The 21,635-nt window shown below is 44.8% G+C and overlaps 1 protein-coding gene across 1 annotated transcript in view; it reads right to left on the bottom strand.

The window, feature by feature from the left end:
- Window positions 1–5,473: 5,473 nt before the first annotated feature.
- Window positions 5,474–21,635, bottom strand: part of ppp1r14bb (protein phosphatase 1, regulatory (inhibitor) subunit 14Bb) — an 18,725-nt gene continuing 2,563 nt past the window's right edge. The window contains exons 2-4 of the mRNA XM_056575400.1: window positions 6,043–6,126; window positions 5,877–5,909; window positions 5,474–5,760 (exon numbers count right to left, since the gene is read on the bottom strand). Coding sequence (XP_056431375.1) covers window positions 5,692–5,760; window positions 5,877–5,909; window positions 6,043–6,126 — 186 coding nt within the window. The 3' untranslated portion in view covers window positions 5,474–5,691. The remainder of the gene's footprint in view (window positions 5,761–5,876; window positions 5,910–6,042; window positions 6,127–21,635) is intronic.

Below are 21,635 nucleotides of genomic sequence, written 5' to 3'. Positions count from 1 at the left end.
CCTCCTCCTGTCCTGCTCCTCCTCCTCCATCACTTGCTCCTCCTCGTCCTCAGGCTCCAGAGCCGAGGGCTGGGCCGGCATGACTGCTGACACACACGCACACACACACACACGCACACACACACACACACACACACACGCACACACACGCACACGCACACGCACACGCACACACACTCATATGAGACGCATTATTCATTTTTATTATTCATGTATTATATATTTATTATTTAGTTACATTTATTGTAACTGCATTCAAATATTGTATCATATTTTAATTTTGTATTAACTACTTGTTAATTGTATACACTGTCGAACCTTGGTGGCATTTCTGCCATAAAAAGACCATGTTTGCTTCACCTTGAACTCTTCTATTGTAGTACATTGTTCTGCTTATCTTGTGCTGCCTTATTGGGTCCAGCTGTCCCTTAACAACAGGTGATGAGAGGCCAGACTTTGAGGTATCTAACCTGACAGGACTGTATCCATACAGTGTGGGGACTAGTTATGACCATTGATGTGTTCAAACATATTCTAAAACTAGTGTTAGGAGACCACTTGTGACTAGTTACATTCGTATACATAATTCAGTATCGTGTTAGGAGACTTGTTATGAATAGAGTCATGCTTAAACACATTGAGCATGTAGTGTTAGTCTTGTTATGACTATATACACGTTTAGCCCTGAACAAAGTAAAGCACTGATAAAGGAATCATGTCTGTGGACACAGTTCTCATACTGCCGGCACTTTGCATAGAATAGATAATACAATAGAGTACAACGGAATACACTTAAATAGAATATAATAGACTTAAGTATATACTCTAATGAAATGGAAACGAAAAAATGTCATAGAATCGACTCAAACAGGAAGACAATAGAATATAACCGAATAGAATATACTTACAATATAACATAATAGACTATCATTGAATAACAGAATATACTACAATAGAATATTACTGAATAGAAAAGACTCATGCAATATATAGTAATACAACAGAATATACGTACAATATAATATAACTGAATAGAAAAGACTCATACAATATAGTAATACAACAGAATATACGTACAATATAATATAACTGAATAGAAAAGACTCATACAATCTAAGTCAATGTAATACAACTAAATAGACTATAATAGAATGGAACAGAATAGGAAATACTCATAAAATATATTAAAATAGAATGTAATACAACATACTATACTATAACAGACTATAATACAGGTCTAAGACCTGTATTATAGTCTGTTCCAGGGCCTTAGAGTGCTTTACCTAGGAGTCAACTCTGTTCTATTCTATTAGAGTCTATTCTTACCTTGTTTTGCCTTATTGGGCCCCGCTGTCCCTTAGTAAACAGGTTTTAACAACTGGTAATGAGGCCATACTTTGGGGTATCTAACCTGACCGGACTGTATCCATACTGTGTGGAGACTAGTTATGAATATCGATGTGTACAAAGATATTTAGTATCTAGTAATGACTAATTGTGGCTATTATATGGTGAAAGACCTGAGGTCTTCCACCAGTCGTGTCTCTTTCTAGATGAGCGGTAAGGGCCACTGTGCGGTCCGTGACGTCAACCCGGAGAGGCCCGTGATGTCACCCGGAGGACGGGGCCGTAACGACGCCAGTCCCGTCCGCTCGCCACCGTGCATCACGACGGGAGACGACACAAGGTCTTTCTCCGCGCTCAAGGGCTTCAAAACCGGCTACTATCGACCGTTCGTGTGTGTTGAGTAGCATACATATGCAATCTTATATCTATTTCTGTTCTAGGAAACACAAAAACGCGTTTGTACCGGGAAGTAAAGTCAAGTGTTAGAAGCCCCGCGGAGTGACCCGACCGCAGGTCGTGCTGTCTGATGGATCGGAGAAGTTATAAAGTTCCGCCGAACACGCACCGTCTACGCCTGGGCATCACGGCGACCTGCTGTGTTGTTGGTGTTGAAAGACGATTCCTGCGTAAAATACCTGATATAATAAATGGTTTGTGGGTAGGACCTGGATTATGGGATATCAGGATACGACTGTCCGCCTTTGCAGAACAGCGCCAGTGGTCGTGATATAATAACAATTTAACTGCGCAAAAAACATCCACTTACCGCACTATTTATCGTCGATGTGGCTTTATACAGCTAAATATAAAATATGGCTATAATCCCATATTAAAAACGACTTCCTCTTCACTTCATTCTACAGTTGAGACACTTTGCCGGACTCTGCGACTACGCCGCTCAGCCAATAAACGCTCTGCACAAATGCTCCAACCACCAATGAAAACGAGGTCTGTTCTGGCCAATCGAATGATAGAAACAGCATTCAGGAGCCAATAACGATTCGTCGTGTTTCTCATCGCAGTTCGGGTTCACAGTAGGGCAGAACTATCCAGCCAACCAGAAGAGGTAAAGCAAATTAGGACTGTTCATCCCATAGGCCTACATCTTTGTTTTGTCGCTGATAGTTTGACAGCTATCCAGTATTATATAAAGGCAATTGATAAATATATAAAATAGTTTTTAGCAAACTATTTTATTTTTTAAATCGTTCTAAGTAAACGTTTTTATTTTTAAAATCGTTCTAAGTAAACGTTTTTATGTCGGACGGGTAATTACTGTTTGAGTGTACTATTACAACTGGCCATAAGGTGGCTATCTATCATTTGTATCTCTATGAAGGCATATAGTGTATGAATAACCAATGACACAAAAACAAAACCAACGTTTCATTTGATGTATTTTTATTAAAGTTGCATAAAAGTGTAACAAAACTGGGCAAAAACAAGACCTTTTGTTGATATTGCTACATTTGTTGGTTGGCTTGATGAAATCAATATCAAATCCTCTCTAATCTGTATGGTATTAGCTCTTCACCCCAATGACGGGTTATAAACCGTATCTATATTTAGGACATTTTCCCTCGAACAGTGAAAAAAAAGACTTTTTTTAGTAACAGTCTAGGAAGATATAATCCAAACTGGGATTTAGAAAAAGGAACGAAATTCACTCAGATTTAGTTCATGATTGAATATGCCTGCTACAAATTTGACCCATCACAGCATTTCCCCAAACGATGCAGTCCATCCTGATTAGGGGATTGACAGTATGGGCAGGCAAAAGCAATCGCACCAGTATGTATCTGAGTGGATTTATTCTTGACTACATATTAAACCCAAGGCCTGGCGTTAAGAAGTGTCATGAGCACAATTAAAAACAGACCGGTAATCAAATGGTCTTCTAAACAAACCACTGCATCAAGGCCTACGTATTAAACACCCACTTCTAGAACATAAAAAAACCCAAACTGGAATCTTTCAATTTCCAATGATTGAAAAAGATCTGCAGAAGAGTCTAGGTATTTTTTTGTTTCCTTATTTTTTCCTTTTTTTTACACTTTGCCACAACTCTGTACGGTAACAGAGGTTCCAATATAACACACATTTAAAAAAAAGAAAGAAAATGTCTTCCATTTATTTGGTTTGTATAACATAAATAATACCTAAGGCAACATCTGTTTTAAAAAAGGAGAGGAGAGTAGAGGGAAGGACAGAACAGGGGGATGAAAACAGCAGAGAAGAGGGGAGCAGTGTTTCGCTGTCTAGTCAGCTGACGCCGCGGCCGCTGCTGATTGGTTGCTACCAATCCACCTGCACTCATCCCATTGGCAGATGGGCCATGTCCTCGATTCTGATTGGCTCAGAACCAGGAACAGATGGCTTATTCTTGGAGATGATTGGCACCCGAGGAAGGAAAACACTGAGACCTTGTGAGTCGTCCAAGGATCTCCTTCCTCCATCTGCCTGCGTGTGTATGTGCGCGTGCCTGTGCACACACATGTACGTGTACAAGGGCGAGCATGCATGAGGAGGAATGAGAGAGAGCGAGAGGACGGGGTGCCTGTGTGTTTGCGAAATGCAGCTGTGGTTTTCAAATGTGTTTCCGCTGCCGTCGACCCAGAGGGGGCGTTTGTTTTTGTGCGCGAGTGCTCCCTGTCTGTATGTGCGGTGCCCGTAGGAAGTGATTCAATGCATTGAGGCATTGGAGCTTTAATCTTCCACAAGGGCCTGTCCTCCCATACAATGTCTCTCCACACCCAGCTGGTCCGCTCATCACCTCTAAAACCCTTACTGGTGTGTGTGTGTGTGCGCGTGTATGTGTGTGTATATATGCGTGCGTGTGTGTGTTACCGACATTGCTCTGAACCAAACACTTCAGTTTAAGAATGCTGACCCAGTGAGGCCAGTTGAGGTCGTTTGAGTTCAACTCCAATTTCTGGCCACCAAACGTGTGGAGAGCAAAAGAGATAAGGTAAGCTGATGCGTCTGAAAGAAACTAGAAACCAAAGAGAGAGATCAACAGACAGAAAGACGGTGAGAAACGAGACAGCAAGAAAGAAGGCATTTTGCGATTTAGGTCCCCATGTGTTGATGTGGAAAATGTGTGTGAAAAGTGAGGACCTGGTCCTTTACTAAAACTGATTTGTCGTACGGAAAACAGCAGAAGACAGGAATGAGCGAACTATCGTACTGAAAAGGTTACCTTACACTATGAAGGATCCTACACACACACACTATCTTTATGAGGACTTTGAACAGAACAAATATAAGGCCCTTCTGGGGTCTTAGCTATGCTTGTGAGCGCATAGTAACAAAAATAAAAGTGTTATAGTGGTAGATGTGTCAGATGGTCATTTTTAATTATCGGTGAATTTGCATTCGTTCGGGATACGAATGAGAAATGCTTCTGACTTCAGTGGATTCGAAGGACGTAAAACGTTTCCCTTCAAGAATTAGGTTTTTCAAAACAATCAACCTGTTTCTTCAAAAAGTTTCAAACTGATAGTGGCGAAGATAGAATATGGATAAGGATAAGAGTGAATAATTCAACGTATTACAAACTCCTGGCACCCCATTGGCCACTAAAAAACAAAAACATCGTTTCCGAAACAATGAATAGTAAAAATAAAACAAAACCCCACGAAAATAGTCTTAAGTTAAACCATGGCCGTGGAAATTGAATTATTTACATCAAATTTAAACCTTTCACAAAAGAAAGACAATAAAAAATAAAAAATAAAAAATAAAAAAAACGTAATAATTCAGAAATAAACCCTGTTTGAAGCTGATTGGCGCTTTGACAGAGTACCCCACCCCCCTTTCGTCCGACTCCTTTCCTCTTGTTCTTATTAATTAATCTATTCTCCGGTAACGAGAAGATGGCGCCATCGTGTTTAATTTTCCTGCTAAATCTCCAGCCCGGTGTTGTAAACTAACACCAGCAGGAGGAATATACACGTTTGTCGCCAACATGAAGACGGCGGCTTTTGTCTAGTCAGGACAAACAGCTTTTTATCTTTCCCCGACAACCATGTGGTTCGGGGTGAGAACGCTGAACGTGAAAAGCAACCGATGACTCGAGTTCAGCTTGGCCTGGGGTTCTCCTAGGAGAGGGGGGGGAGGGAGGGAGGGAGGGAGGGAGGGAGGGAGGGAGGAGAAACAATGTAGGGTTGAGGAGGAAAAACGGGGAGGGCAGGAGGAGGACTGAGGAAAATGGAGAAGTGAGGCGAGGTAGGAAGACAGAGTAAACAAAGGGAACTTAAGAGGAGATGGTGGGGGGATGAGGAAGAGGAGGAGGAGGAGGGGTAGGAGGAGGAGGAGTATGAGGACAGGATGTTGGAGCTTCTATCATTTCTTCTGAGGCGTGGAGAGTTTCTGCATCCCTCGGATCTTATCCAGTAGCTCGGACACGAAGATCTACGGCAAGACACAAGGGACAACATTTATTTTGTTGGTCTAAACATAAACAAAAACAGCCTCACGTTACTAAACCTTCTGAAGGGATGCAGAGCAAAGAAATCCAGGGAACGTACCTCCGTGGGCTTGAAACATTCAACCACCAACTCCTGCAACACAAGAAGAATATTATGGGATGGGAGTCTGACGCTATTATGAATTGTTTAGCATTAAATTAAAGGGCAGCTGTGTGTGTGTGTGTGTGTGTGTATGTGTGCGTACGTGCGTACGTGCATGTCCTACCTTGACCCTGGCAGCCCGTTCGAGGTCACTGGGCATGTCCAGAAGCTCGTCCACGTCAATCTCCAGCTCAGGGATGGCCTCCTCCTTCAATAACACACACACACACGCACGCACGCACACACACACACACACACACACACACACGCACACACACACACACACACACACACACACACACACACACACACACACACACAGACACACACACACACACAAGAAGGTCAGACTCAGCTTCTTTGTTGAATCGTGCTTTCAAACATGCAACCACATTTACTATTAATAAATAATACGTGTGTGTGTGTGTGTGTGTGTGTGTGTGTGTGTGTGTGTGTGTGTGTGTGTGTGTGTGTGTGTGTGTGTGTGTGTGTGTGTGTGTGTGTGTGGGAGCATTTAATTGATGGTTGACTGTGTCTGAGAGCGTCAGCAAAACAAAAGACCACACACATGCCTCATCTAATATAGAAATTCCTCAAACTATAATCTGAAATCACACAGTACTCCTCTATGGCAGCCTATATATGTAAATACAAGCAGTCATTTACTCTTGTTGCTGCCAGATGAAGTCGGTATGGTTGACAGGTTTATATTTATCTGTCGACTACCAATAAAATGGATATACGTCAGGTTCAAGATGCAGGGGCTGTTCTGCGGGTGCAACTCCCCAATCTGACCACTAGGGGGTAGCGGATACCCCTTTACTAAACAGGATCAGGACAAAGGAACAGCATGGCTTCGTGTAATTATACGCTTTCCCTCCAACATGGTTAGTTTGTACACATCGATGGATCGATTTAGCACGCACAAGCTTTCCTCATCAAATAATACCTTGCTGAGTCGTATTAAATGTGTTAAACACTAAATACAGCCGTAGAGGGAAGTGGTGTGGGTGAAAGGAGACGGAGGAGGAGGTCCCTATATCTCTTGACAGATAAACTGAAGTGTGTGTGTGTGTGTGTGTGTGTGTGTGTGTGTGTGTGTGTGTGTGTGTGTGTGTGTGTGTGTGTGTGTGTGTGTGTGTGTGTGTGTGTGTGTGTGTGGGTGTGTGACGTGTTTGTGGGTGTGTGTTTGTGCTAACTGTATATGTGTTTGTGTGCATCCAACTGTGCATGTGTGTGTTATTAACCTGGTCTAACCACTGGTGTTCGTGTGTCTGTGTAAACCTCTCCTCTGGTTTAAAGAAGTGTCCCACAGTGATCTGTACCAATAGCCACACTAGAGACACGCTAGCTAACACCCAAGTCGACTTTAAACCTGTCTCTGAAGAAAAGAGGGTTGATGGAAAAATAAAATCCACATCTAGAAAATAGGGAAGTTATATGGATATCAGTGACAAGTCAGCCATGACTTTATCGAGCTTCGCGCCATACGTCGCTCCTAACCACAGCACTGATATTAACATGAAGCTATATCTCTTAATGCTGACTATCACAAAGGATAAACTGCAACAACGGCCTCCAGCTGACTCGTTGTTTAGTTGATGATCATGCCGTTATTGTCATTTAGCCAACGGCCAACCTTCCTTTTTAAAAAAAGGTGTGGCGCGCAAATCCCTCCTCAAGCTCCTCAAGCCATGTTTTGTCTGCAGACCTTTTGTAGCGTTTAGCGTTCACCCCTTTTGCTCATGCTCGCCGTCCCTCGCTTTGAGGTCCCATGACCGAATCCACCGCTGGTCGTTGGAGCGTCCCTCGTGGGTTGTACGGTGGGGTGAATCAAATTAAAGGGAGACTTAGGCCCAATTCCATTTCTAGCCCTTCCCCCTTCCCCTTCCCCCTTCAAAACAAGGGGGAGGGGGAAGGGGAAGGGGAAGGGGTAAGGGGTAGACATGGGATTGGGCCAAATAGACACTGGAAGAAACCGATAGAGTTTCTCTCTCTAGTCTCGTGTGCTCTTGTCTCTTCAATGGAAAATAAGCTCCCGTCCTTCTTTCCCACTTCCTGTCTCTCTCTCCTCCCCCCCCCCCTCCCACGATCCAACTAGTAGTACCCTACATATTGGGTCCACATGTTTGTGTGGAAAATCATTTTGGCAAGTTGAACAGCTCCTGTGGTGGTGCGATTTTGTGTGTGTGTGTGTGTGTGTGTGTGTGTGGGTGTGTGTGTGTGTGTGTGTGTGCGTGTGTGTGTTAGACCTTTAACCTTCATTATCACTTCCTGCTACGCCTCCTTCTCCTCCTCCTCAATTAAACAAAAAACATGTCTGCAACTCATTCACATTCCCAGGCTACCCCCCACACACACACACACACACACACACACACACACACACACACACACACACACACACACACACACACACACACACACACACACACACACACACACACACACACACTCTTCAGTTTGTATTGAACAGCTGAACTGTCCCCCAGTATTACTCTCTCCCTCCCCCTTACTCTCAGTCTCTCTTCCTCCCTCTCTGGTTTTCTCTCATCCTCCCCTTAGTTAGAGAAGCCCAGACCAGCTGTCTCTGCACCTGCCCAAGTACCCCCCCACTTCAACACACACACACACACAGACACACACACTCACGCATACACATCTTTTCAAACGAGCCAAAGTCTTTCTGTCGATTTTCGCCTGATTCAACTTGCACAATATGTGTGTGTGTGTGTTAACTGTGCTTGTGTGTATTCCACTGTGCGTGTTATTAATCTGGTCTAACACCTGGTGTGACCCAGACTGCAGCCTCTCAAGAGTGCAGTTTGTAAACCCTCTGGTTTTAAGAAGTCTCCCACAGTGATCCGTCCCACTAGCTACACTAGAGACACGCTAGCGAACACACATGTTAACCCGTCTTTGCTGCTACTAAGGAAAAGAGCATATGAGGCTTGGTGCTGTTATGAGAGGCAATCAATCAGTTTATATCCGTAATAACGGTTTACAGTGAAACTTCTCAGTCCCGGATGATGTGTAGTCCCTTTCAGGACAGTGCCAAGACTAACATTATCATTGGTAAACATGAACACCAATGGTAATTGATTAATAGACCATTAGTTAATTGTTAATTAATGGTTACTTAATGCGTAATAACTGTTTGTGAATTAATGTTAAATGAATGTACGCTTATTGTAAAGTTTAACCTAAAATAATTTAGTAATCTCATTACTGCTGAGAAACTCTTCAGCAGGACAGAATTGCATTAATAGAGAGAGCTGCTTGCTGGTGATGGTGGTCGTTACCGTGGTGATGTGTGTGTTCGTTGGGTTCTGGGGAGCTTTGGGGTGAGCTCAGTTTAATAGTATTAGGATTTAATGTGCAGGATGTATGTGTGTGTGTGTGTGTGTGTGTGTGTGTGTGTGTGTGTGTGTGTGTGTGTGTGTGTGTGTGTGTGTGTGTGTGTGTGTGTGTGTGTGTGTGTGTGTGAGAGTAAAGGATTTACAGTAAAGGTGAGAGACAGACTTACTGTCAGCAGAATGGAGCAGTAACTGACAGACACACCACCCCCACCCTTTCGGGTGGAAATAAATCAGAAAAGGGGAACACACACACACACTGGCATTAAGCTGTGTGTGTATATAGCTGTGTTAAAGCACATGGGTGGACTTTAAGGACAGACAATGACACACTTATCACAGACAGACAGACAGAGGGACCCCCATGATGTACAGACACCGAGCCTTCAACCAGTCTTCTGGGTCACAGATCGAGTGGCAGGGTGTGGAAACACTAGAGACAAGTTGTGTCGCTACATCCTCCTGGCGCATTTCCCCCGGAGGGGGCGGGTCGGTTCAGTCTGCAAAGGTGCGGCACGGGTCCCGTTTCCACCGCCAAAAGTGGCCGTGATCCGGACTGAGCCGTATTGAGCGTTATTCGTCCCGCAGTACTCATCCGTTGGGGTACTGAGGCGCCTGAAAAGGTGCCGGCAAGTTCGAGCTACACAAGCCGTCCGTTGATTGGTCGACAGAATCGCACTTCCGTGCGACAGGGGGATAATAACAAACAAACGCAGTACTCACGAGGTATTTCTGGACAATGGCAAAAGCTTCGTTTATTGAAGAAAATGTTGCGGAAAAGTTAGCCGCCCTTTTTTTGGACGTCCTACATTGTTGCTCTTTGTTCATTTATGCACATTCTTCTTTTCATTGGATTTATTAGCAGGCTACACTGTGTGGGGCTGCTATGAGATCGCAATGATTACGTAGCTGCCGCGGTTATCACCATACGGCTTAAGCCCCGCCCTACCCCAAGAGTACTGTTGGCGGTGGAAACGCGAGCCGTAACTGAGCTGTTCTATACCGCACCCTCACTACTGGGCTGAGGCGTGCTGGGTCCGAAGCGCATCTGCCAGTGGAAGAGGGGAATTATTGCTTTGTGTGTCTGTGCGAGTGTGTGTTATGGTTGACTGAGGCAGGCCAGTGACATTAAAGACGGACAAGATCTAAGCAGACTGCTGACTTTCATCTACAACACACATGTATATATTGCGCACACAACAACCCACCCACCCACACACACACACATGCACACCCTCTCTCGCCATGACATCAGAAACGTTTGAAGCGATGTTCTGCAGAAATGTGAAGTACACCGGAAACCACACACACACACACACTCTCTCTCGCTCGCCATGACAACAGAAATGACTGAAGCGATGTTCTGCAGAAATGGGAAGTACACTGGAAACCACACACACACACACACACACACACACACACACACACACACACACACACACACACACACACACACACACACACACACACACACACACACGCACACAACGACAAAGCAGTGTCTTTGTGTCTCCTCTGTAGTCTGAAACTACACTTTTTATTCAACAATAAGACTTGTTGTGTGTCTGCAAGCATGCTTCTATCCGAGGACCTTCCAGATCACTCGTAACGGGGTTGTCGTGGTAACTGGCCGTTGTAAAAGCTAAAGTGAGGGCAGGTGGTACTCATGTCTGACAGAGGAGTAGGACGGAAGGAAAACCCAAAGAAACCAACTTAGATGATCATTTAAATTTTCCTGATTCGTTGTTCACCGTTGTTGATGTGGTGGTGTGTGGTTGTCGGCATGCGTGTGTGTATTTGGGGGGAACGTGTCGCTTGAAATACCAAGGCTGCGCCAATGTTTTTCATTCTTGATGGAAATAAATAAGGAATTAATCCAGTGGATGGCCGTTCAAATATTACTAACGCTTTCAAAAGAGAGTGAGTTAGTGTGTGTGCGTCTGGGAGGAAGAGGAAAAGGAAGGAAAAGTAATCGCTGTGGTGTGGAACAAAGACCCCACACACTCCCCCATATCCCCCCCACCTGCCTGACTCGTGTGCGTGTGTGTGTGTGTGTGTGTGTGTGTGTGTGTGTGTGTGTGTGTGTGTGCCATGTCGTCTATCCTAGGTCTGGAGAAGAGCTTTGTTCCTTTGTTGTGGTTCTACAGTCAGTCACTCCACAGCCCCTGAACGTCGCTCTCAGAAAGGCTCCCCAAGGGTGGCAGCACGTCTCCCCGGGTCGAGGCCCACACACACGACTGCACACACACAGACACACACACACACACACACAGACACACACACACACAGGTCTGATGCGCCCACGAGAGACGGAAGAATCCTTCCTCCAGTCGATCTGCGGTTCACTTTACAGCTCACGCTCCAAAGCTCTCACGTTACGCTCAAGACACGGAGAGAGCAGAAGAACCACAGTCCAGTGTCTGACTCCGCGCCCAAAGGCTCTGCATTCGATCCCCCTAACGTGCGCGGCCTAACCTGTGGGCATGGAGCAGGACGACCCCTTGACCCAAGCTGCGACCGCCTACCTGTATCCACGACGCAGCCCACCCTGGATGAGTGTGTCTGTTAAATGACCCTGGTAGAAAGAAACAAGGGGATCTAACCCCTATAGAACTAGACCGTGGTGGCTGGGAATCTCTTAACACGCGCACACACACACGCACAGGCCTTCTTCTTCTTCTGTGGTTACCTCTGTGAGGAAGCGGGGGAGGGTTAGGTAAGAGCGGTGGGAGGGGGAGGGGGAGGGGGAGGGAGAAGGGAGCTTACATGAGTGTTGCCTAGAGAGGTCTGGATGAGTTAACATTCCAGAATAGCAGCAGGCCACTTCCTGTTTGGTCACCTGACCCTGGGAGATAGTCGTACACACAAATGTGTGTGCGTGCGTGCGTACGCGCGCGCGCGTGTGTGTACTGAGCAGCCTAATGAAAAAGTCAACAACGAGCACAAACCGCCCGACGTTACGTCGATAGCAATCAATACAGCACACATTTAATCCAGCGAGTGTGTGGCTGTGTGAGCGAGTGTGTCTCTGCGTCTCTCTCTAGCCCATCTAATCAGATAGAAGCATTTCCTTCCTGGAATAAGATAAAACAATCCTGTTTAAACCCGCTACACTCCATCTATGCATCTGCTCCAACTCTGACGCTAGGCCTCGTGTCACACACACACACACACACACACACACACACACACACACACACACACACACACACACACACACACACACACACACACACACACACACACACACACACACACACACACACACACACACACACACAGTGTTTAATCAGGCGGGCCGTGTGCGCTACGTAACAGCGAGGGCAGCGGTGCCGTATTTTACAAGGCCATGAAGGCAGCATTCTCTCGCCGTATTCATATGACCGGAACATTCTACAGGCCGCCTCCCACTCAGAGTATTCCCCTTCGCAAGTTCCCACGGCTGAGAGAGAGGGGAGGGATAGAGTGTACACTGACTGTGTTTATATATGGTGCAGGAGCATGTGATAGGAATGTGCATCGAAAAGTAAAAGCGAGTTGGAATTTTGGATTACGCTCACCAAGCCGTTAGTGTGCTGATAAACGCCTAGATGTGCAACCAATCTGAATGGGTCCAAAAACACTACTCAATATCTTCCTTGGGTTTTCCAGAGCAAGGGCCATTTTTTTCATTTTCTAAAAATTTTTCCGATGTACTCCACAACTGGAAAAGTGTTTAATTCCAGGGTTTTCCAGGTTGCATGTTCAGGGCTCCTTGGTCGGAAAAATAAAGGAAAGAAAGCCAGTAAGATGATGAGGAGGAGGATGATGATGGAGTCCTCTGTTCCTGGCCTTGCTTGTGTATTATTATGGTCTGGAGCCTGCTTTTGTCTCCATGGATACCAGTCATGTTATCACAACCTTATAGCAGTAGCGTCGCGGATATGAACTCCAGTTAAACGGGGGCTCTGATACCAGCGTTTAGTTATTCTTAGCAGACGCTGTCATCCAGACCGAGAACGAACGGCGTATAATCAATACTGGAGCACAATGTTAAGTGCGGTTAGTGTTTAAATGTTTCCACTAAAACCGAATCGAGAGAGCGCTGAGTATTTATAGCATGAACATAGCTTGGTTGAGGAGTGGTTTTGTAGCAGCACAGCACAAATATATACGCACCCAAACTGATTTCTGGGAGGACAAAATGAAAAACTGTATTCCGCAGTAGTGTAGACAATAACGTTCACAACATACACATCATGGACAATATGTTTAAATCGCTTTGGGTTCAATGGCTCCTCCCTAGAGGCAAATTGGTGTCTTTGGCAGAGTCTCATCTGGCGCGACACACCTGGTCACCAAGGGTTCGCTAGTAGGCAAGCCATCTCCCAGAGGGTTGGTGGGCTAGCAACAAGCCTCCACTTCTAGGAGTGTGCCCCCCCCGGCCCTCACACCACCATCTCCTCTTACTCCATCTCCTATATACACCAGAGGTTATGCTAGGTCTCTCTCAAACACACTGGTGATATTTCCCAATTGTTCACCGTCTCACACATCGCCATGAACCATGATGAATGTGAACTGAAGTGAGTGAGCGAGTGAGTGAAAGACAGAGACAGAGAGAGAGAAAGAGAGAGATATACATGGTCAGACAAAGTGAGAGATACTCTAAAAGTCCTCAGAGATTTGTCTGCACATGCATGCAAACATTGAGTGATTACCACAACACTAAGGCGTGAATGAGGAGATTAGGAGCAGATCAGGATGACAAGGAAGACATTAAATAGGATTACAATGGATTAGCATGTTGTCACATTTGGACGTTTTACACACTCAAACGTTCCTGGCCCATCAGTCAACTCCTAGGGTTTCTACATCAGAGTGCATTTTTTTTGCTGAAAACTCAAGAGAGTTGTTATAATGTAGAATAATAAATAAACATTAATATAACGTATCCTAGGCTAACCAAAATGTTGTTTTGCCAAGTCTCGCATCAGAACAATGTCACCCAATAATGATAAATCATTTTATGATTACTTACGAAACCATGTCCAAATCACCATCAGGTAGTCCCATTAACATTCATATACTTCTATACTGAAATGGAGGTGGTCATTGCGTTCTCACGTCAGGATGTACAAGCCCTATTGGATGGTTTACTAGGGCCAGGTTGGCAGTGATGAAGGCTCAACCACTCTGACAAACATCGGGCCACTTATAAACTTAGTAAACAAGGAACAACTACCGTACTTACCTACTTATATAAAGACTGGTTATCTAAAGCATGGGCAATGGTCCACAAGAATGATGGCTATTGGTCTAACCATTGTAACGTTTATAAAGACGATTTTTTTTTTTTTTTTTGTGTTATATATTGGGATGCATAGAAAGAGAAAGACTAGAAGAGGGAAAGAAAGAAAGAGAAAGACGAAGCAGAAGAGGGAAAGAAAGAGGGCAAATGCATCAGCAGCTTATAATCAAGGTCCATACAATGCTGATTTTGCATACGCACGTCCACCCAAACATGGCAGTGCGTTCCTTCCTGCTCACTCGGGTGGGGAAGGCTAATTGCCGTTTCCATGGCAACCCCTCCACGAGCTCTTCGCGGGCTTGGTTAAAAGGCAAGGCGAGAGTGATGGTGTGTGTGTGTGGGGGGGATTACTGTAAGTGATATTAACACCATGGAGGACATTAACATAATACGTCTGACGGAGACACAGTCGTTCGTGTGTGTGTGTGTGTGTGTGTGTGTGTGTGTGTGTGTGTGTGTGTGTGTGTGTGTGTGTGTGTGTGTGTGTGTGTGTGTGTGTGTGTGTGTGTGTGTTGGTTTATGCAGGACAGATGAGGGCTATACTGGGAGTCAACGTCAGTGCAAACATCTTGTCTGATGGCCACCGTCGGTGTAACATTAAATCAGGCTTCATGTATTTAACGCTTTTTTGTGCGAAACTAGGCCTTCAAAGTAAAATAAACGTTTTTGCCGTTTCTGCGATTCTATATCCGAACCATTGTTTGAGACATCATTTAAAATTGTCCAGATTTTTCCTCTTCAAGAACCATGTGGCTTGCTGGTGTGTGTGATAAACTGAAGCACTATTGCGTGGGGTCTGCTTGGAACCCCAAGTGGCAGAAGACCAACCGGTCCGGTGGTTTGCATTAATGATGATGAATAAATCTGACAAGCATCGCCACGGAGATGGAGCACGTCCCGAGCAAGCATAGGTTTGACAGCGGTCTCGTTCGATGTACAGAAAAGGCTTTTCGTTTTAAAAGCCCCAGCGTGATAATAACAATCAACTTTACTCCAATGAGATGAGTTGGAGCCAACTGACTTTTTCCACGGTCGGCTATTCCGCGCACGTGACCGTTGCTAAGTAACTGCCGGCTCCGTTGCCAATCTCACACAGTTGGCCGGCCAACCACAGGTGACGTGGTAAAGGAGAGTCTCACTCCAATATGGGTTCTTTCTGAGCTCTCTCACCCTCCCTCTCTTCCTGGCGCTCAGCTCCAATAAAACATGTCAAGACCAGTGTAGAGATTTATCCGTGACTAAACATGTCCGACATTTATCCAAAATGACATACTGTGAGTTTGGATCGGGTCAATAAGGAGCAGGTAGGGGTCGTGGGGTCATCTAGCTCGAGGAAGCCAACAGGTTTGATTATAGACAATGGGGGATCAAACCCAGAAACGTTCTGTTTGGACACGCACGCACGCACACACACACACGCGCACGCACACACGCACGCACACACACACACACACACCTCGTCAATGACAGCATCGATAAACCCCTAAGTCCCAAGCTCTGGCAGACACCGCCCCTGGTTTAACATACTCCCATGTACTCCCGGCGGGGGAGCTGGCCTCTGCTACAACCACCGTGGGCCTCATTCCCCCAGAGTCCGCCTTGGTTCTAAACACCGGCTGGGCCTGGGGAACTGACTCCCCCAACACCAGAGGGGAAGAGGAGAACCGACCTTAAGAGATGAGAGAGATGGTTGTCCCCCCCCATGCACAGATTAACTACTGTAGTCTCACAAAGGGTGTGGGGGTGTGTGTGGGGGGGGGGGGGGGGTGAACACAAGGGGCCAGCAGCTGATACCACATGCTTGGGGTCTGATAGTCGCGCTTATGGATGGGAAGACCACCCTTCAGCTCCACCCCCTATCACGACCGTATCCAATGGAGTGAGGGAGTCAAGCAGACGGGCGGACTGAAGAGCCAATCGAGGGCTTATCAGGAAACATCCGGTCCAAAAACAGGCATTTCGTCTGGAGTAGGGACCTGTCCTTTACTCATACCCAATGGGAAATTCAATACTTCAATAACAAGTGATAAAAATATTGTTTATAACATCTTATAAAATTTGTTATAAATGAATGAGGAGGAACTGCATAATTAATGTTTTACCATATCAAATTATTAGCGATAAATCAAAAATGACAATTGTTAGCTTCTGCTGTAATTTGTAAATTGGCAGTTGGTTAGCATACGCTTTATGTGTATTGAGAATGCCCGGGCATCACAGACTGCGGGAGATGGCCTCGTCAGTTACTCTGGTTATAATCAGGGCATGACCCATGGTAGCCTGTCAGTTGAAGCTGTCTGATTGGGTAATTTGATTCGCCGGTGACCACTGCCTTCAGAGTGACACATGACAGGGTGCCGGGCTGCAGAGAATCAGAGAGACAACCACACACACACAGACACACACACAAAACCCCTCTTGTGTAACTTCTACTTTTATAACCCATTGTGATTTTTTAATACGATCCCTAATGTTTAATCACACGTCGTCATGTTAATTTTTTTGCCGCCACTGGGGTTGTATCGTCACTAGGGAACGACCAATATGTATTTTTCAGCCTTAGACGATGACCAATACGCGTTACTGATTTTCTTGAGCCGATATTTGGAGCTGATACTGCATTTCTAGAAGAAATGCAAAGAAAAATCTGCGGGGAAAAAATAAATGAATCGGCCGATGCCGATACACGTAAGAAACACAAATATCGGCTGATAATATCGGCAGGCTGATATACTGTATATATCGGCACTGCAATAGAACTACATGAACGGCTGTAATATTTGATTTTAAGAAGTTCATGAACTGCCAACAAACACAAGATTACACCTTACCATACTGTCGTGTGTGTGTACCCTATATCTTTATTACTCATGTCCCGTTAATACCTTCCCTATTGTTCACCAAACAGAATATAGTGTCGTCTTTGAACTGTGTTCAAACAGCAAAACGGTTGTATCATGCTTGACTTGGGATTTGATATCAAAGCCAATATTCCTTTCCAGTAAATCAGCTTTAAAAAATAATCTACAATAAAAAAAATCAGACTACAGTAAAAAAAATAAACTGATGATGTCAAAGACGAAGAATCAAATCTTTAGGTCGATTTAAGTGGGAAAAAAATACATTTTTAGATGTATTTAAAAAACACACACACACACACACACACACAGACACACACACACACACACACACACACACACACACACACACACACACACACAAGACACCTTACCATAAATAGAGCAACACATTGTTTGGGGAATAGGTGTGAAATAGTATGCGTGCAAAAAGCGGACTTGTTAGAAAGTGGTGTGTCTGCCTGCTGTGCGTCCATTTATTTTATAAACACACACTTCCTGTGACAGATCGAGCATAACATTCCACGTGTTGACTCACGTCGCCCTCACTCCTCTTTCTCGCCCTCTTTCTTTCTTTTCGCCAGCTTATTCACTTCCTGTTTCGCTCGCCCCACTCCCAAGTCATCCCTCTCTCGCTCTCCCTCACCCAAACACTGTTGATACACGCCCACCATAGGGAGCACACACATTGTTATATTCAGTTTATAGACACGGCTACGTCCGATTATATGGTCTACGGATTCACAGGACCCCGTTCAGTCAGTTTAATGGATTAAAAGCACCCTGTTGATCCAGAGAAAACAGGTTTGAACACGTTTGGGAATCAAACCACCCGCACCATGTTAGCAAGGGAGGGGGTGTCGTCTCTGCAGGTCCTTCAAGTTCGGGCTTATTCCCCATTTTGAAATACTCGACATGGTACTACTTCTGTTTCGCTGCCAAAGATTTCCACAATTTCATAGGTTGTTCCCTTCCAACAGCACTTTTAGATTAGAGGGAAAGCCCAACGTAATGCAACTGAATTAAGTCGTCCAACTGAACTAGCCAGCTAGCTTGGTGGTGGAATCCAAAATGGATGCCAATATGGAGCATCTTGCTTAATATTATCCTCCATAAGACTTCACGATACTCTGAAGAATGATCCAGATTTAACATGTGCATGGTCGCGCGTCAGTTGCGATCAGAACCCTCAGACAACCCGTTCTAGAATGACTGAAACAGAATGATGGAGTGACGGACACAATTTAGAATCTGAACTTGGATATCCAGTCAAAGTCTATGTCTCTCTCCCTTTCTCCCTGTCTCAGTAGGTCAGTAGTGTATGTAATGTATTGCTGACTCACCCCATACTCAGCCAGGATGCTTCTCTGTGACCATGTGTTTGTGTGTGTGTATCTGTATGTGTGCAAGGGTGGGTTCCAGACAACGCCAGTCTTTCATCCCTGCTGACAAACGATCTTTGTAGGAGGGCGGATTTGGCTTCCTGTGTGTGTGCGCGCATACACAAACACGCACACACACTGGAATGTTGTCTTTCGGGTCTGAGGTTTACAAAAATGGCCAAAACAACCCATGATCCGAAGGTTCCCTAAATACCCTCTCACACACACACACACACAATCTGGGTTGCCAGATTGTGCGGGAAATCTGGCCCAATCTGGCAACACTGTCCTCCTCGTGCCGGGAGATACGTGCGCGAGCCTTGCGAATTCGACGTTACGTGGTCACGCGCACGCGCGCGCACACGCACACACACACACACACACACACACACACACACACACACACACACACACACACACACACACACTTTATTCGGCCCTTGATCACTACTTCCCTCCATTGTGTGTGAGAGTTTTAAGACAACGTGTCGGCCCTTGTGCAGGCACAATAAATACACTTGGGTCAGAAGGAGAGCACTTCACTTATCTCCCGACAACCACCGCGCACTAACTTTAACCCCCACTCCCCCCCGAGTCAAGACTGCTAGCTGCTCATAAAGCAAATGTCTATAACACCGTAGTGAGCCATCCATGAATCAATAGCAGGATTCATTGGTCATCGATTAATTAATTCATAAGATGGAGTATCATTACAGATTTTTAAAGGTGAGTTATAGAAGAGGGTACCTCACTATATGTACCAGGAGTTCACAACAATCGGATCCAGTTGGCGTTACTACAACATCGTTTTTGACAGGCGAATGATCTTGTGGATTATTGATCAGGGCCTAAGAACTGCTCTAATTGATTTGTCGATAAGACTTGTCAAAGACGAAATCATTTTCTTTGTTTCATTTTTTTTTTTTTAATCAACGTTGGGTGCGCAGTGCATAATGGATATGGCACACATACAGATTACAGAGCCCAACCATTCTTACCCAGAACACTATCGGACACAATGACAACATTTACTACTCATCTAAGGGTCCCTAGCATTGTTCGGAATAGTCTAGTACGTTCGAGAAACTTAAGGAAACATCATATAGGTCTTAAATGATGATAGTCAATAACAACAACTCTACCTATAGACCTTGTGTTAGCCCAATACGTTACATCCTGATTCACAAACACACACATACGTTTCTGCTATTTTGTCCTTCTACAGCTGGCCAATCACACCTCTTCCCTGACGCACAGCCCAAACCCTAGTCCCCTCCCTCCATCGACTGTGTGTGTGTGTGTGTGTGTGTGTGTGTGTGTGTGTGTGTGTGTGTGTGTGTGTGTGTGTGTGTGTGTGTGTGTGTGTGTGTGTGTGTGTGTGTGTGTGTGTCACAACCATGGCAACAGATTTTGCTGTTGTACCCCCAAATGTTTAATTAAATTCATTCTTTAATCGTGGATTCACGTTCAGTGTCGGTGAGGTGGGGGAATCTCCTGCATAATAACGCAGGACTCGAGCTGTTATTATTTTTTTTTCTAAAAGGTTGAATAAAGAGTTTTTCTATAAAAAGTGCTGTTATAATATCAAAAGAACTGCAGTGAAAGACTGTGTCAACTTATAAACATTAAACCAGCCTGTTGCCATGGAGATGATGGGCAGAAGAGTGTTGATTTACAAGACAACGGTAGAGGGGTCTGAATTTCTTGCTCCAAAACATCTAACCTAATATTAACAAAATCATGAAACAGGGAGGACGATGTATTGCCTGATTCCAAAAGACGAAAAATCTGTGACTATCAGTGTAAGTATCATATTGAACATGCACAATGGAACAGAGACACAACCAAGCTAGAATAATGACCAACTGACCGACTGTGGACGGACTGTCGACAAATATATGCACAATTCACATATTCAATAAGATTAGTTATAATTGTAATTACTCTGTGACACAACAACAACATCTAGAAATGTCTAAATTAGGAAACACCACCTTCTCCTTCATCTTACGCTGGGAACCAGCAAGGCCCATATCACTTTACACTAAAGCATACACATTTCACCAGTTGTCTACGAAGTCTCTCTCTCTCTCAACTTGAACGATTTTAGGTTTACCTTAAAATATCATACGAAGGCCCATTGTGTGGTGTAGAGGTAGACAGAAGATGTGCATGTACATTGTTATAGTGCACGGCTGAACAAAGAAAATAAAGAGCAGAGATATGGATTGTTGCCGGAGGCACATCAAACACACAAAATAAGGGAGAGAGACACAGAGAAACAGAGAAATGGAGACAGACAGACAGAGAGAGATGATGAGAGGCAGAGAGAGACAGAAAGAGAGACATAGAGCGAGAGAACGGGAAACAGCAGAGAACACATTAGAGAGAATCCCAAGCATTGTGTTGTCTGAAAACAAAGAGGTTCCCTGCTAACACAGACTTAATACGGCAGAAATGGCTCAACGAGAACAAGCCTGCTGTAATCTCTGTCATCCGAAGCGGCAGAATTGGGGTTTAAATAATAATAGAGTATAGAGTGAGTGAGTGAGTGAGTGAGTGAGTGAGTGAGTGAGTGAGTGAGTGAGTGAGTGAGTGAGTGAGTGAGTGAGTGAGTGAGTGAGTGAGTGAGTGAGTGAGTGAGTGAGTGAGTGAGTGAGTGAGTGAGTGAGTGAGTGAGTGAGTGAGTGAGTGAGTGAGTGAGTGAGTGAGTGAGTGAGTGAGTGAGTGAGTGAGTGAGTGAGTGAGTGAGAGAGAGTGTGAGTGTGAGTGTGAGTGTTAGTGTGTATTAGTCATGTCCATGTGTGTTTGACAAGACAATTACTGATTAA

The sequence above is a fragment of the Gadus chalcogrammus genome, chromosome 17, assembly GCF_026213295.1.
Source record: "Gadus chalcogrammus isolate NIFS_2021 chromosome 17, NIFS_Gcha_1.0, whole genome shotgun sequence".
Classification (NCBI taxonomy): domain Eukaryota; kingdom Metazoa; phylum Chordata; class Actinopteri; order Gadiformes; family Gadidae; genus Gadus; species Gadus chalcogrammus.
Note: the sequence above shows the minus strand (reverse complement) of the source record. Positions and strands in the feature narration are given on the sequence as shown.